The 16362-nt window shown below is 40.6% G+C and overlaps 1 protein-coding gene across 2 annotated transcripts in view; it reads right to left on the bottom strand.

Moving 5' to 3' along the window:
- Positions 1 to 4462: 4462 nt before the first annotated feature.
- LOC133484877 (neuronal acetylcholine receptor subunit alpha-7-like) overlaps positions 4463 to 16362 on the bottom strand; it is a 42383-nt gene continuing 30483 nt past the window's right edge. The window contains exons 5-9 of one of the 2 annotated variants that reach the window (XM_061788032.1): positions 14384 to 14631; positions 12050 to 12244; positions 10573 to 10659; positions 8534 to 8643; positions 4463 to 6441 (exon numbers count right to left, since the gene is read on the bottom strand). In XM_061788032.1, the coding sequence (XP_061644016.1) occupies positions 5845 to 6441; positions 8534 to 8643; positions 10573 to 10659; positions 12050 to 12244; positions 14384 to 14631 (1237 nt within the window). In that variant the 3' untranslated portion in view covers positions 4463 to 5844. The remainder of the gene's footprint in view (positions 6442 to 8533; positions 8644 to 10572; positions 10660 to 12049; positions 12245 to 14383; positions 14632 to 16362) is intronic. The other variant, XM_061788033.1, reaches the window with a different exon arrangement.

Raw genomic sequence — 16362 nt, 5'->3', positions numbered from 1 at the left:
AGAACACCTCGACAGTGCAGGGACCTACGCGAGGATCCTGTTCCTGGACTTCAGCTCAGCGTTCAACACCATCATCCCTGAACTCCTTTCCTCCAAGCTTCTCCAGCTCAGCGTCTCACCTGCCATCTTGCCAGTGGATTTACAGCTTCCTGATGGGCAGGACACAGCAGATGAGGCTGGGGGAGGCCACCTCATCCACACGCAGCATCAGCACTGGAGCGCCACAATGTTGTGTCCTCTCTCCGCTGCTCTTCTCTCGCTACACGAACGACTGCACCTCAACGCACCCGGCTGTCAAACTCCTGAAGTTTGCAGATGACACCACTGTCATCGGCCTCATCAAGGACGGTGACGAGTCTGCATATCGACAGGAAGTGGAGCGGCTGGAGCTGTGATGCGGCCAACACAACCTGGAGCTGAACATGCTCAAGACTGTAGAGATGATCATGGACTTCAGGAGGCATCCTTCGCCACAGCTGCCCCTCACACTGTCCAGCTGCCTTGTGTCAACTGTCGAGACCTTCAAGTTCCTGGGAATTACAGTCTCTCAGGACCTGAAGTGGGCGATCAACATCTACTCCTTCCTCAAAAAGGCCCAGCAGAGGATGTACTTCCTGCGGCTTCTGAGAAAGCACGGCCTACCACATGAGCTGCTGAGGTCATCGAATCAGTCCTGTGTTCTTCCATCACAGTCTGGTTTGGTGCTGCTACAAAAAAAGGACAAACTCAGACTGCAACGGACAATCAAAACTGCTGAAAGGATTGTCGGTACCCACCTACCCACCCTTAAGGACTTGCACGCTGCCAGAACTAAGACAAGAGCGTGCAAAATCCTCTCGGACCCTCCACATTTTTTTGGACATACTTGGGAAATAAAGATGATTGTGAGTCTGATTCTGATTCTGATATAGCACAAAGCTAATTGTGTGCATGGTACCAGTACCTAATGGCCAACAACCACCCAAATTGTTGCAAAGGGGAATCAGCAGTTTAGATTACAAGGGCAGATAATGATGTTCTAAAGCATTACATACTAAATATAATGAATATTTTATATGCCGCATAATGTATAGCCTACTGTACATATATTTTTTCCACTATTGATAATAAATGCCTACTCCATGCACCATACAGTCAGGCCCATAAATATTGGGACATCAACACAATTCTCATCTTTTTGAATCAAGACATCACCACAATAGATTCGAAATGAAACAAACAAGATGTGCTTCGACTGCAGACCTTTAGCTTTAATTTGAGAATATTTACATCCAAATCAGGTGAATGGTGAAGGAATTACAACAGTTTGTACTGCACAGAGTTTGTGCCTCCCATTTTTTTAGGGACCAAAAGTAAAAGGAGAAATTAACAATCATAAATCAGACTTTCACTTTTTAATACTTATTTGCAAATCCTCTGTAGTCAATTACAGCCTGAAGTCTGGAACAGATAGACATCACCAGATGCTAGATTTCATTTGTGATGTTATGCCAGGCCTCTACTACAACTGTCTTGAGTTCCTTCCTTTTCTTGGGCCATTTTCCCTTCAATTTGTCCTCTGCAAATGAAATGAATGCTCAATCGAATTCAGGTCCGGTGATTGACTTGGCTATTCCACCTGTTTGCCTTAAAAACCACTTTGGTTGCTTTCGTGGTATGCTTTGGGTCACTGTCCATCTGCACTGTCTAGTGCCATCCAATGACTTCTGAATCTTCTGGTTGAATATGACCAGATAATATTCCCCGGAACACTTCAGAATTCATCCTGATGCTTTTATTAGCTGTCACATCATCAATAAATACAAGGGAACCAGATCCATTGGCAGCCATACTGTACACGCCCATGCCATGGCACTACTACCACCATGCTTCACTGATGTGGTAGTACTGTATCAATCAAAGATCAACAATTATTTTCATTCAGTAGGGTACAGAAATTCTTGGAACATTCACCACAAGCAATGGCATCTCCTCTATTTTAAAGAAAAGGAAAAAACTGTCAAACTGTCCATGGGACTGTAAACTAATCAATCCTGTGTTGGTGCAGTTACAATCTTGTAAGGTTGTGGGATAGGAACATATACTGTACGTTAAACATGTTATTGATATATCATTACATGTATCCATCCATCCATTATCTGAGCCGCTTCTCCTCACTAAGGTCGCGGGCGTGCTGGAGCCTATCACAGCTGTCATCGGGCAGGAGGCAGGGTACACCCTAAACTGGTTGCCAGCCAATCGCAGGGCACATAGAAACAAACAACCATCCGGGCAATTTTGAGTCTCCAATTAATGCATGTTTTTGGGATGTGGGAGGAAACCGGAGTGGCCAGAGAAAACCCACGCAGGCACGGGGAGAACATGCAAACTGCACACAGGCGGGACCGGGGATTGAACCCGGGTCCTCAGAACTGTGAGGCTGACGCTCTAACCAGTCATCCACCGTGCCGCCCATTACATTTCGTTATTCAATAAAAGTGGCAGAACAGTCCTTGTCCCTGTTTTATTTAACACCGAATTGACATGTACGAGGGTACTTTACATATGGTTCATATTGGCAGGCATACAGTACTGAAGATGGCATATGAATGCATAAGGCTGACGCTGAGCTAGCCCAAAGCTTTTTCTAAAAGAATAATTATTTTCAGAGAATGTCTGTCTTATCGACCTAAAGTGAACCCAGATGACACGCGCACACGCACATACACGCACATCCGCACGCACACACAAACACACACGCACAGAAAAGGGTAGCCCTCCCCCAAGGCCAGTAGCCCATTATTAAAGAAATGTTCATTCCCAGAAAATTCTAATTTTCGGGAATCACAGTCCACCCCCTGCAGTGTCTGAGCAATGTTTGAAGAAGTTGTTGGAATGGGCGGAGACTAACTTTTGCAATTTGGGAGCCCAACTACCACTCTTCTGTGAAGGCTTTCTGTAGGGGTTTGGAGTGTGTTTGTGAGAGTGTGTATCCAGTTATCTAGAAGAACACTGATGTGAATGGCTCATAATCTCTGTTCCAGTTCATCCATCCATCCATTTTCTTCCGATTAGCCGAGGTCAGGTCGCGGGGGCAGTAGCTAGCCGTGATCTCCAACTCTCACTGGAGCGGTTCGCAGCCGAGTGTGAAGCGGCTGGGATGAGAAACAGCACCTCCAAATCTGAGACCATGGTCCTAAATCAGAAAAGGGTGGCGTGCCCTCTCCAGGTTGGGGATGTGATCCTGCCCCAAGTGGAGGAGTTCAAGTATCTTGGGGTCTTGTTCACAAGTGAGGGAAGAATGGAACGGGAGATCGACAGGCGGATCTGTGCAGTGTCCGCAGTGATCCGGACTTTGTATCGGTCCGTTGTGGTAAAGAAGGAGCTAAGCAGAAAGGCGACGCTCTCAATTTTACGGTCGATCTACGTTCCTACCCTCACCTTTGGTCACGAGCTGTGGGTCGTGACTAAAAGAACAAGATCCCGGATACAAGCGGCCGAAATGAGATTCCTCCACAGGATGTCTGGGCTCTCCCTTAGAGATAGGGTGAGAAGCTCGGTCATCCGGGTGGATCTCAAAGTAGAGCCGCTGCTCCTCCGCATTGAGAGGAGCCAGATGAGGTGGCTGGGGCATCTGATTCGGATGCCTCTCGGACGCCCCCCTGGTGAAGTGTTCCTGGCACGTCCCACCGGGAGGAGACCCAGGACACGCTGGAGACGCAGGACACGCTGGAGAGATTACGTCTGGGGTGAGGGAAGTCTGGGCGTCCCTGCTAAAGCTACTGCCCTCGCGACCGTGATAAGCGGTAAAAAATGGATAGATGGATGGATGTCCAATTTAACTAACCCTATTAAATTGTTTTAATCGTAATACTATGCAAGAGGCAAAAATCAACAATTAGAACAGTAACAAATAATGCATTCTACTAGCCATCAAAAATCTGTTCTTATTTGGGAATTCACAATGGATGGATGGACAATAAAATAAAAAAAAAAAGCACACACCACATTCTCATGTTATTTGTGGTCTGTTTTATTTCGTCTCCCATTCCCATTTTGGTCTCATCTAATCTCACACAAGATTAACACAATCTAAAAGAAGCAAACATTGTGGAATTTAATTGGCGGATCACTTTTTCTTATATAATGTGGCATCTTAGATTTGTTGAGGTTCTTTTTCTTGGCATGTCTAAAATGGCCAGACTCACCGAAGCTAATGTGGTTTGTCATCTTTACATACAGTATAGAAACATGGTGTTTGTTTATTTATTTTTTGAATCTAAGAAGCTTTAAAATGGTCTGTAATCCAATTTTTCATTATTGCAGGATAGGGTTATTAGTATTTCGAGAGGCACAGCAAAATGTTGCACTTTTCTGTCAGGTCACTTACTGAAGAAATAAAGCTGGGTTGAAGCAAAACCGATTGATATTTCCTCTGTTATACTTTTATTGATTAGCACCTCAAGGATCTAAATGAAGACAGTTACACAGAGAATAAATATACTTTTATTATGGTGAAGAGTGAAAATTCACACTTGAAAGGACATTTGAGGAAAAGGACCATCAATACAACAAAGATGAAAACTAAAGACAATTGTTATGTACTGTACATTAGTTAATTGACTCTCTTCATTAAACAGACCTTCAATAAATGTACAGTATTTTGCAGTCATGTGAGGTGATGATTTTGAAGTCTGCTCATATTCTCCAGTCTTTTGCGATTATCCTTGATGTCTGAGGGTGTAACGTGTTGTCATGAGAATTTAGTTGGAATATCGTACCAAAAGTTAAGTACTTTATTTAGTTTGAACTTGACTAATTTCCAGCAAAATGAGCATTGAAACTTCCTGCATGTGTACAGTACAAAGCAACACACTCCAAAAACAATCTTGCCGCAACATATGCCACAGATATGGCCGACATGCTATTATTGGCCCTAATTTCAAAGCCGTTAGGGTTGTGTGGTTAGGCGAAGGGCATATTAAACCCCCCTAAATATTTCCTGTAATTAGTTTTGTATTAATTACAGTGCATTACATTTCTTACAAATCTTACTAAATTCCCATGAGAACAGATTGTCAAAAGTCACATAAGCCTTCATCATCAATGAACATTTTATTAAAAGCATCTTTTAACTATTTTAATAGTACCTTACCATATTTTTTTTTTTCAACCAAACGGTTAAGGGATGTGAAAAATAAAGCACAATTAAATACGTTTGTATGTATCTGTGATATTGGTCCATTCCAACCAGTCAGCACAAAGCATTTTTGCACAATACACTAAATGCTCATGAGAGATTTTAATACAGTGCAAATGTGATCATTCCAAATAAAAAGACTCGGATGTGAAATGTCCCAATCTTAGTAGCAGTAGTTATTCTTTTCAATATGAACATCTCTCCATTAATATAAAAGCTAGAGGGTGTGCAGACTTGTACGACCACTGATTTCAGCTGTCTAATTTTGCTTCCCCTCTTGAAAAAATAAATAAATAAATATATATATATATATATATATATATATATTCAATTAAATTGCACCAGTTATACGTTACATTAACAATGTAAAGGGGTTTGAAATGATTTATCTTGGTCAGAGTTTTCTATATCACAAAAACCTGGCGTTTGAACAGGGATGTGTGTGTGTGTGTGTGTGTGTAGACTTTTTATATCCACTGTATGTAAACAGTGTACTATGATTTAGCAAGTGAGCTTGGATGCACGTGTTTGCACAAATTTGTGTTTGCACATAGACGTTAGCTATAACTGATTATATTTACATAGGGAAAAAAATAATAAGCATTATTGTCAATATCTGCCCACTTAGCGCTATAAATGATTTTTTTTTCTTCTTCTGCGTCCAGCTATGTGAAGTCCTTGGAGACAGCCTCTATGAAGTTGGGCGCTGACATAAGGATGGTGAAGGTGCAAATGATGGAAAAGAGCGAGAAGGCCACCAGGCACAGACGGTCCACCACCGCTGCTGCAAACTTCCACTCACTGCTAATGGCCTCAGCCTCATCTTGGTCCCGGAAGCGCTGTGCAATGTAGGTCACCTCCTCTAAGATACGCTGAATCTCTGGCGGCGGCATCCTGACTCCCATACCTGCACCCATTGCCAAAACACCAGGGGGCTCAGCCTCGTCTCCGGGGGAGCAGTGAACGCTGCCACCCAGTGCTACGCCAGAGTCGCTGGAAGGCGGGCAGTACGGACTCTCCACTGGGTGGTAGCTGCCAAAATAGAGGCTCATGGAACCGTTGGAGGTGCCAGAGGTGCATGGTGGGCAGGAAGTTTGGGAGACTGGAATGGAGAGACTTGGAATGGCGCCCATCTCAATAGAATTGGTGCTGGAGTGGTGCTGGGTAGTATGGCGGTGCTTGTAGCCGGGACGCCTGCGCTCATCACCAGGTTGCTTCATACGCAGAAACCAAGCACACCAGTTCAACAGGACCACCCGGACCTGAACATGTGATGGGCATTCATAGATTATTGTTTACATTTTCTGTGGACATTTTGTTATCTCATTCATTTTGTTTAAACAACAACAGTCCATCACCTGTACCTTGTTTAAATAATAAGAGTAGTAAAAGTGCTGAAAACCTAACAAAAATAAGTTAATTTTCACTAAGCAGCATCTGACTGGTGCATGCGAGTAAAAATTGTATGGCTAAATGAAAATGGAAACATTTTATCTTGCTAGCTTTTGTAATGAGCTGACATAAATGAAGCTTGAATAATATTTTATATAACATATTCTTTATGTCTTCGTTTGGACAAGTCCATGTCACGATCTGTGTTTTTCTGTGGTTTAGATTACTTAGTTTTTGTTTCATGTTATGGCTTGTTTTCTTGTGACCCATGTTAATGTCTTGTCATGCTCATTAGTTTCGTTTCCACCTGTTCTCATCAGGCCTACCTTGTGTCAACCAATTAGCTCCCTCCAGTCACTCGTGTCATGTCCAGGTGTTCCTCTTTGTTTCGTCAGTTTGCTTGTATTTACTTCCCTGGTTTCTTTCAGCCCTGTTTGGCTCATCGTATGTCATCTGTCGTCACGTCATGTCTCCTTAGTGCTGTGTTTGTAGTGGTTAGTTTTTTTGTTCCCTGTTGTTTCCTTTGTTACTTTGTGTTTAGAGTTTATGGACTTAGTTAGTTTAGCCTTTTGTCGCCATGATCCTTGTTAGCCTTTTTTTGCTTGTTTATTTAAAACTCCGTTTGTCAGATTCCTGCATTCCTGCCTTGTCTCCCTGCTTCCCTGTGCTTGGGTCCTGCAACTATTACCTCAAAAAAATGTAACTTGCTATTCCACGTAAACCTTTTTCCCCAGACATATGTTTACATGAAAACACGAAATTCTAATGAAAGGGAGCAGAGAAAATCTTATATTTGTTTTACCATTTTTACAGAAAAATAATTACATTTCACATTTGAATCTCCCTTTTAGCCTCTCTATTCCAATAAGTTACCAAAGTAATCTAAATGTTTTTCAACCTATTCTGTATTTCACTGTCTTAATTAAATATTTATTATTTTGTACTCTTGATTTAGTTACCTGTTTAAATCTATCCATTGAACTTGACTTTTTTTTATATAAAGATTGTTTCGGATTGTTCAAACACTTTGTTTCTAAATCTTGGTATTTTAAAGACTTCTGTACCTTTCAAATGTTGCTTACTATTTTTTTCAAACTTTATTAAGTATTTATTGGTAAGCTATTACTTGCCTGATAAATTGTTTGTAATGATTTAAAATCAACTAAATCATTCAATTTCAGTACCTTATAGCTTAGTGAAAGTTCTGTCGCGACTGTTACTAATGATTTTTTAAAGCGCTTTCTGTAAATTAAAGGTTGTACAGTACATAAGCTTTGCATGTTGATCCCCAAATTTCTACAAAGCACTGTATATTTGTTTAGTGTAAATTTTACTTTATGTAATACTGTACCAAGGTGGCTTTTGCTAATTTTCCTTTTGTATAATTGTCACTTCCAGGTAAGATATTCTTTATTCGTGAAATATAATATTTGTCTTTTTGAGATTGAGTGACAGTCTATTAATATCAAGCCTCTTTTTAACCTTTTCCAACTCTTAATTTACCACTTGCATTACTTATTATTTTTGACCCTGGATAAAACAATGTATCATCAGCAAATAAGATTGTCCCGAGTAGCTTAGTTCCATTTACCAGTTCATTCACGTACAACATAAACAGTTTGGGTCCAAGAACTGATCCTTGTGTTATTCTGTAATTGATGCCACATTATTTATCTGAATACATTTTGTCTATTATCCAATTAGCTGTTCACCCATGGATGTGCAATACATCTTATCAGATATTGATGAGTGATCAATAAAATCAAAAGCTTTTTTTTTTTTCAAAACATGACATACATAATTTTATATATACAACAATAATTTCCCAGATTTATCGCCACTATTTATAAAATACAACATACATATCGGAAAACAAGAATGGCAGTGCCATTTGCTATACCTGATAGCCCTCTCCCTAATGGGATCATGTTTTTCGATTAAAAAAAGACTTCCTTCACTTACCCACTTGGGCATCTTTCCTCCCTGAGGGTCATGATGGTGAAACTGTAGGACGATCACAGTCACCACCACTGACATTCCTACTATCATCATTGTGCTGGCGAAGTACTGAGCTGGAAAACACACATGATCAGGCTCCAAGTGTTTTATTTGGGTATTTTTAGTAAATCGTTAAAATAAAAGCACAGTGAGCTTGTGGTTAGAATAACTGGCTGACAGTTCTGAGGTTTGGCATTTGAATATGGGCTGCGGCCTTCCTGTGTGGCATTTTTTTTGTTCTTCCCTGTGCTTCTGTGGGTTTACTTCGGCTTCCTGTCGTATCCCCAAAACATGTACAGTATGTTAGTCTAATTGAAAACTCTACCCTGCCCTTATGTCAAACCATTAGTAACTAGTAATAAGTAACTGAGGGACTGGGTAGTGGTCCCTTCTCACAAGAATGTGAATTATAAAAAAATACTCTCTGGTGATTCAGATTTAATGATAAAAGGCGTATAGCCTATTTCAGGCAGCAGTGTTGAAAATAATTAACAGCCACATTGGGTCACAATGAGTTATTTTAATTAAAAGGACAGTTGAGTCCTCCAGTCATTTAAAATACATCAATGCTATGTTCGGTTGGATAGCTATTTATGTATATAAATATATTGTTAACTTAATAGCTACTAGACAGTGTCATTTATGATTTTTCAGTAGTTAGACATACACAACAAAGAAAAAATATGTAACTATTAAATACCATCAAAAGTAGACTGGATAGTCTGTGGGTTGTGCATTTGTTTGACCTAATATAAGTAATATGCTGTATGCAACTGAGGGATGCACCGTGCCGATTAGAAATTAAACCAAATGTCCATAAGGAGCTTTAACTAAGATTATGCTCTTCTATGTTCTTTTCAAATGCAGTTACCTTCCCTGTTACAGACTAATCTCTTATTATTAGGAATCCCTAAAAAGGTTTGTCAGTCAAAAACGGGAGGTTTGTAACTTCCCCCCAAACATACTGGTAACGCTCTTGTATTGGATTTTGTTCGATTATCCAGGTCAACCTAATGTTGTGGCCAGTGAGTGCAGCTGAATGACTCAGTTGGGTGGGCTTCTAAGAGAGGATATGGTAGGTTCAATTCCTACTCTTTTTTAATGTCTGGGCTGTGTGTGTTAAATTTAGAACCAATACAATTACTACAATATTACTATTATTATGGCGGCTCGGAGGCCGACTGGTTAGAACGTCTGCCTCCGGTTTCCTCCCGCATGATGTGGGAGGAAATCCGAGTGCCCAGACAAAACCCACACAGGGACGGGGAGAACATGCAAACTCCACACAGGCAGGACCAGGATTTGAACCCCTGTCCTCAGAACTGTGAGGCAGATGTGCTACCCAGTCGGTCACCACGCCGCTGGGCACATACAGTATAAACAAAAGACCATTCATACATAAGGTGATGCATGTATGTTTTTTGGAAAGTGGGAGGAAACCGGAATACTCACGTAGGCACAGGGAAAACATGCAAACACTACACAGGATGGCCAGGGCCCAGATTTGAACCCACAACCTCAGAACTGTGAGGCGCATGTCCCAACCACTTTCCTGCCCTTTTCATATTCAGGAATATTTAAGAATTTCTTGTCGCATTAATGTGCTGAGCTTTTATCCGTGCCACCCAATTGTACCAAAAGACCCCTTTGGGGGGCTGCGGGAATGATGTATGGACACCCTCAGGCGATGCTAACTGAATCACCCTTCAAAATCAATCTTCTCCAGGTGATCATATTTTGCAAGCATTGAATAACATGTATCATATTGGCAGAAACGTTTTCAGGGACAGTAAATTTGATACCGTGATATGGTTGTTATTGTCGGAGTGTTGATGCACAGAATTAATATTACAGTCACTTTGCGTGAATGGCCGGAGCCATTTCACAACAGCGCGTGCTCTCACATAAATGGCTCAATAGCATAATTCAACTTTCGGGTGTGCCATGTTCTCTTCCTACGGCTGATTCTGTGTAGGAATATGACGCACATGAATAGAACCCACCGATGAGGGGAACCGAGTCGGAGGTGGCCGGCATGATCTCAGCCACCAGAAGCATGAAGACAGTTAGTGAAAGCAGCACGGTGATTCCTTAAAAAAACAACAACAACAAGGCAGAGGATTACAAAAATGATTAGTGTGAGTGGGATCACTGGTGTGTGAAATCAATTCCTGTAACTACTTGATGTAATCAATTATCATCTCAAAACCACATTAATTTGTCAGGTGGAAAGCTCAAGGAACCTTACCCTTCCTGAAATCTGTCAAACTCATGTTAACTCATCCACACGTGGCTATCCATCAAATCCCAAGGGGCTGATAGAACTCCTCTCAGAAATTCAATTATTCCGAACGGTTTTACATGCACGTATTCACGACTCTCTACATGATTCATGAGAATGTTTGCTCCATGGTAAAATGTGGCTGTGAAAAATACAGTCATGTCAGCATTTCCCCCCGCTCTCCAATAAAAAAGGGAAGAAATGAGACCCACATTCTAAAGACATTTGATTTCGGCAAAAATGAACTCAAAGCTAATTTCCGTGTTCTAAATGTGCAGCGTTATCTCAAAATTCTGCCTTTTTATTGCCCTAAGATGTTCTTCATTAGCCAGGAGTTGAATATTCTGTCCCAGTATTGCTTCTATGAAACACGTGTTGCTCTGCTGCTCCAAAAGGTTTCGGCAGAATAATAACCCAGAATTGAAATTTCACAACCATATCCTTCCTCTCATAAATTTGACTTTACCATCAAAATATACGGACAATAAAGACAACTTGATTCACTTGGATTCCTTAACTCAGGCTGATTAAGTTTCATAGCTTCGAGTCCATTATTTGAGCTTTTTGTGCTCCAGCCGAAGTGCCAGCTTTTCTTTTCTTTTTTTCCTAAATATGCTTGACCTTACCATTGTCTGATCCCATTCCTTCTTCGTATATGTTACAGTTGCAAATATATGAAATACGTTTCTGGAAAGTATCTTTGAGAAGTTTATCAAAATAATTTTAGGAACAATATACTGCAATTGACATTAATTGAAATTTTGTATACATATATACAAAAAGAATTTTTCCATAATACCATACCAAATACAGTATGTATAATACAAATATAAATATGATGATTAATTCAGAGATTTGACTTGACACTATTATTGAATGTTTTTATACTTTGAAGTATGTGGAAACAGTTTGGGGAGAGGCATTTTTTTGACCAGTGGTGGTTCCTGGAATGGCCGATATGGGTGGGATTCTGTGTGTGTGTGTGTGTGGGGGGGGGGGGGGGGGGGGGCACTCAACCCCAACAAACACGATTACCGGTGCAACATCAATGTCCTCTCACCTCACAAATTTGGACAAAACATCCCACAGACACACTCCTAAATCTTGTAGAAAGTCTTCCCATAAAAGTCAAGGTTATATCTACAAAGCCATGGCCAAATCTAAAATTCTTAATTGTTCACATCTGTGCATCCTCTCACCTAGAGAGATCTTTTCTCCTGAGTCGGCTGGCAGCAGGAAGACCAACAGAGCCAAGCCAGAAATCAGCACACAGGGGATGAGCAAATTGAGGCCGTAATAAAGCGTTCTGCGGCGCATGGTGACTGTGAAGGTCACGTCAGGGTAGGGCTCCTTGCAACAGTCATAGTACAGCTCATTGCGCTTTACTGGGACACCTGAGGGACACAGGGAGATGCAAGCACAAAAAATGTAACAACAATCATCCCATCTGTCTGTGTAAACAGCCATATGGATGGAAGAAGGATGAATGGAGAGATGGGTCACTCAATTTATGAACTATATCACATTGCCAGCACTGCAACAGCCTTGGTTTTGTATTTATTTGCAATGGCATGAATCGTGAAACAGTGGCATGAAGTGAAGCATATTGTAAATTATCATAAAAGAGCTATCAATCTGCTGGTGACGTGTCTGTCTTCTTTCACATACTACATGCATCAGTGTGTCAAACAGTTCTATGCAATGACACCTGAACCCCTCCGATCCTCATCTCCAGTCAGCCAATTCGTCCTCAGGGTCCAAACATGAGAATCCCCTCTCCCAGCTGGGCTCCACTTGGGTGGTGTTCCAAAACTGACGATGGCTATGTTCGCACTGCAGGTCAATTCCGATTGTTTTGACCAATGTGACATTCAGTCATTCGTTTCCCGTACCGCTTATCCTCACTAGAGTTGCGGGCATGCTGGAGCCTATCCCAGCTATCTTTGGGGGAGAGGCGGGGTACACCCTGAACTGGTATGTGCCCCTAATTGTCATTTGGCTTACTAAATTACTGGCATGACTTTAGTATATAGTATACAAATGAATGGGTTGAGAAGTTGAGTGGTAGAGAGTCATTTGGATAAATGTGTGAAGATGCTTTGACAGTTTATCTTGTCATCAGTTATCAGTGGTATTTTCACGATTGTCTTGATGTCTTATTCGCACAGTGGTCAGGTGCTCAGCACTGACACTTATAAGGATGGGCATGATAAATGTAATGTTTTACTTTAACAATTCAGGCCCAGTTACTTTGCTGCCTAAACGCATTGTTGTTAAATTAATACACTATATATCAAAATATAAAGTGCTGTAAACTGAAATGGAATGAAATTCAATACAGTCAATACAGCCATACCCCTTCAACCTCCGTATCTTCACAGCAGAAAATTTCAAGTGTTGGACTGAGGGTCACTAGAAACCAGAGGTGGGTAGAGTAGCCAAATATTGTACTCAAGTAAGAGTACTGTAACTTTCAAATAATATGATTAAAGTAAAAGTAAAAAGTAGTCATCCAAATATTTACTTAAGTAAGAGTAAGAAGTTACCCGATGAAAAAAAACACTCAAGTAAAGAGTAACTTGTGAGTAACCAGATTTTTTATTTTTATTATTATTTTTTTTTTTAATCAGCGCATGAACATCAAATAAAATACAAAAATAATAATATATGGAAGTCGACACAGACCTGCCACCATTTCAATTTCCAAAACCCAACAACACATGCATTGGGCCCGACAGAAACATGATTTGCTTTATTCGCTTAAATGACTTCATGAAGAAGCAGTTTGCTGAACAGACTTAGTGATTGTGTGTGCGTGTGCGACACCGTAGGATAGGGCTAATTGTGCCACATCACTGCCAAAACAACAATAGAAACATCTGCAAGTTACCTCAAGGTGTTTTCTCAAGTTAGAAGTGGGCTGAAATAGCAAAGTTTGGGAAGTCACAGTTTAAGAGCTGCATGATAAAGCTGTTGTTTTTTGGAGTCTGTAAAATAAACACGGTCGCGCGGTTGTTTTTCCTGTCCCCCAAAATGAGTCATTTTGATCGGCTTGCGAAGGCTACGTGCGTGGTCATGTGACTGCCTTGTGTCGTCTGATTGGTGAATTGAAGTCAAATGACAGTGATTGGCACAACGGGCGCCCTATGCGGAAGTCGAAGACGGAGACTAAAAATAGACGTGCACACGCAAGAATGGATAAATAAAAGTAGCGAACAGCATGTCGATCATTGTCACGGAGTAAAAGTATCGATCCTTCTTCACATAAATACTCAAGTAAAAGTAAAAAGTACAGTGCACTCTGACAAGTACAGTTTATCGAAAATGTTACTTGAGTAAATGTAACGCAGTAAATCTAGCGCGTTACTACCCACCTCTGCTAGAAACTCATTCAGATACTCTGGTTTCCTTCCACACTCAAATTCATGTATTTTAGACTAATGGCAGACTCTAAGTTGCTTGTGGGTTTGAATGTAAAATATTGTCTCTTGGCCCTGTTCTCTATTCCTCGAGAAGAACACAAAGCAACTTACCCACAAGATCCCACTCGCCATTGGGTATGTATGTGGACGTGTCCACATCCAGCATCTGGAGGTCCAGTAGCCAGCCATTGTGCGTCCAGGAGCCAAACTTCAAGTCGCACTTCTGTACATCGAAGGGGAACCAACGTACATCAATGTAGCAGGTGCTCTTCAAGATGCCAGGGGGGATGTACTGGCAGTAACCCGATGCATTCACCAGAACATTGGTGTGGAAGGTAGCATCAAAGCGGTCGTCCGCACTAGAAAGAGGGTAACGAGACATTTTGGTACCATGCAGAGCCCATGGATTCATCCAAATAGGTGTTATGTTTGTTTTTTGAATTTGCTATGTGGTAAACCAGTGGTTCTCAAACTTCTTACTTCTCACTTAAGTACCACTTTAAAAAATTTAGCTCTTCAAGTACTATCATAATGACCAACATTAAAATATGGTAATATAGTAGGCCAATGTGTTCAACAAAAACGATTGGGTTTTAAAAAGATTTTTTTTTAAAATTAGAAACATACATTAGCGCTGCGCTAAAGTCTAGTAACATTTTAAAAAGGACTAAAAAAATATTACATTCAAAAGTATTGCACGCAAGTTAAATACAAATGGTCCCTTAATAAATGTTTACAAACAAATAGTTCTTAAAGAGCGGCACGGTGACCGACTGGTTAGCACATCTGCCTCACAGTTCTGAGGACCGGGGTTCAAATCCCGGCCCCACCCGTGTGCAATTTGCATGTTTTCCCCGTACCTGCGTGGGTTTTCTCCGGGTACTCTGGTTTCCTCCCAAAACATGCATGGTAGGTTAATTGAAGACTCTAAATTGCCCGTAGGTGTGAATGTGAGTACGAATGGTTCTTTGTTTATATGTGCCCTGCGATTGGCTGGCGACCAGTTCAGGGTGTACCCTGCCTCTCGCCCGATGATAGCTAGGATAGGCTCCAGCATGCCCGCGACCCTAGTGAGGAGAAGCCGTACAGGAAATGGATGGATGGATAGTTCTTAAAGATAAAATGCAACATCAAATACAACTGAAATGTATTTGGGCAGTGATTTTTTTTCGTGTATCACTAGAGGGGACCCTGCGTACACTATCACACTTTTAGAATCACTGAGGTCAAATATGATGACTGTAACCAAAATATATTTTTTCACATTTGGTTAGCCCTAATGAAAAACTCTAAAATATTAACATATTACGACATCACATTACAGAATTAACAAAAGCTAAACAAAATCAGATGTCTGGGGTCCTTTCATTCATACTAAATTCTACTTTTTCTCAGGAGCATAGCTTTTGTATAAAGTACTGGATACAGTAATGTATTGGGCAATGACGGCATGACTATGTTAATAAAACTAGGGACAGGTTTTAAATCAAGAATATCATTCTGTCATCAGAAGCTCAAAAACATTATTATTATCCATCCATTTTCTACACCGCTTATCCTCACTAGGGGCACTAGAACATGCAAACTCCACACAGGCGAGGCCAGATTTGAACCCGGGTACTTAGAACTGTGAGGCTGATGTGCTAACCAGTCGTACACCGAGCAGCCTATTATTATTATTATTATTATTATTATTATTATATTTTTAAATTAGACAACCAAGATTATGTATTTTAGAATTACGATAGCCTTGCCATCAGGTTTGTTGATAGAAAAAACGAATAAACTGGGACAAGAACAGAGGTACTGTGTATAAAAGATTGAATACCTGATATAACAAATACATAATAAGTTCAATCAAACAAATACAAGGAAATTAAACAATTACAACACAACACAAATGTTTTTCGATGGATAAAACATTTATAAAGATCACTCATAAAATAAATGACTTGCTCTGCTTTCTCTCACATACATTAAAGTATTTTTTTTGTAACAATGAGCATGCTGTTTGACAACTCAAGTAATGAAGTATTTAACTCTGTGAATATATTATGTGTCTTTTACTTTTTTACTATTGTTTAATGAAA

Source organism: Phyllopteryx taeniolatus, chromosome 10 (assembly GCF_024500385.1).
Source record: "Phyllopteryx taeniolatus isolate TA_2022b chromosome 10, UOR_Ptae_1.2, whole genome shotgun sequence".
Classification (NCBI taxonomy): domain Eukaryota; kingdom Metazoa; phylum Chordata; class Actinopteri; order Syngnathiformes; family Syngnathidae; genus Phyllopteryx; species Phyllopteryx taeniolatus.
Note: the sequence above shows the minus strand (reverse complement) of the source record. Positions and strands in the feature narration are given on the sequence as shown.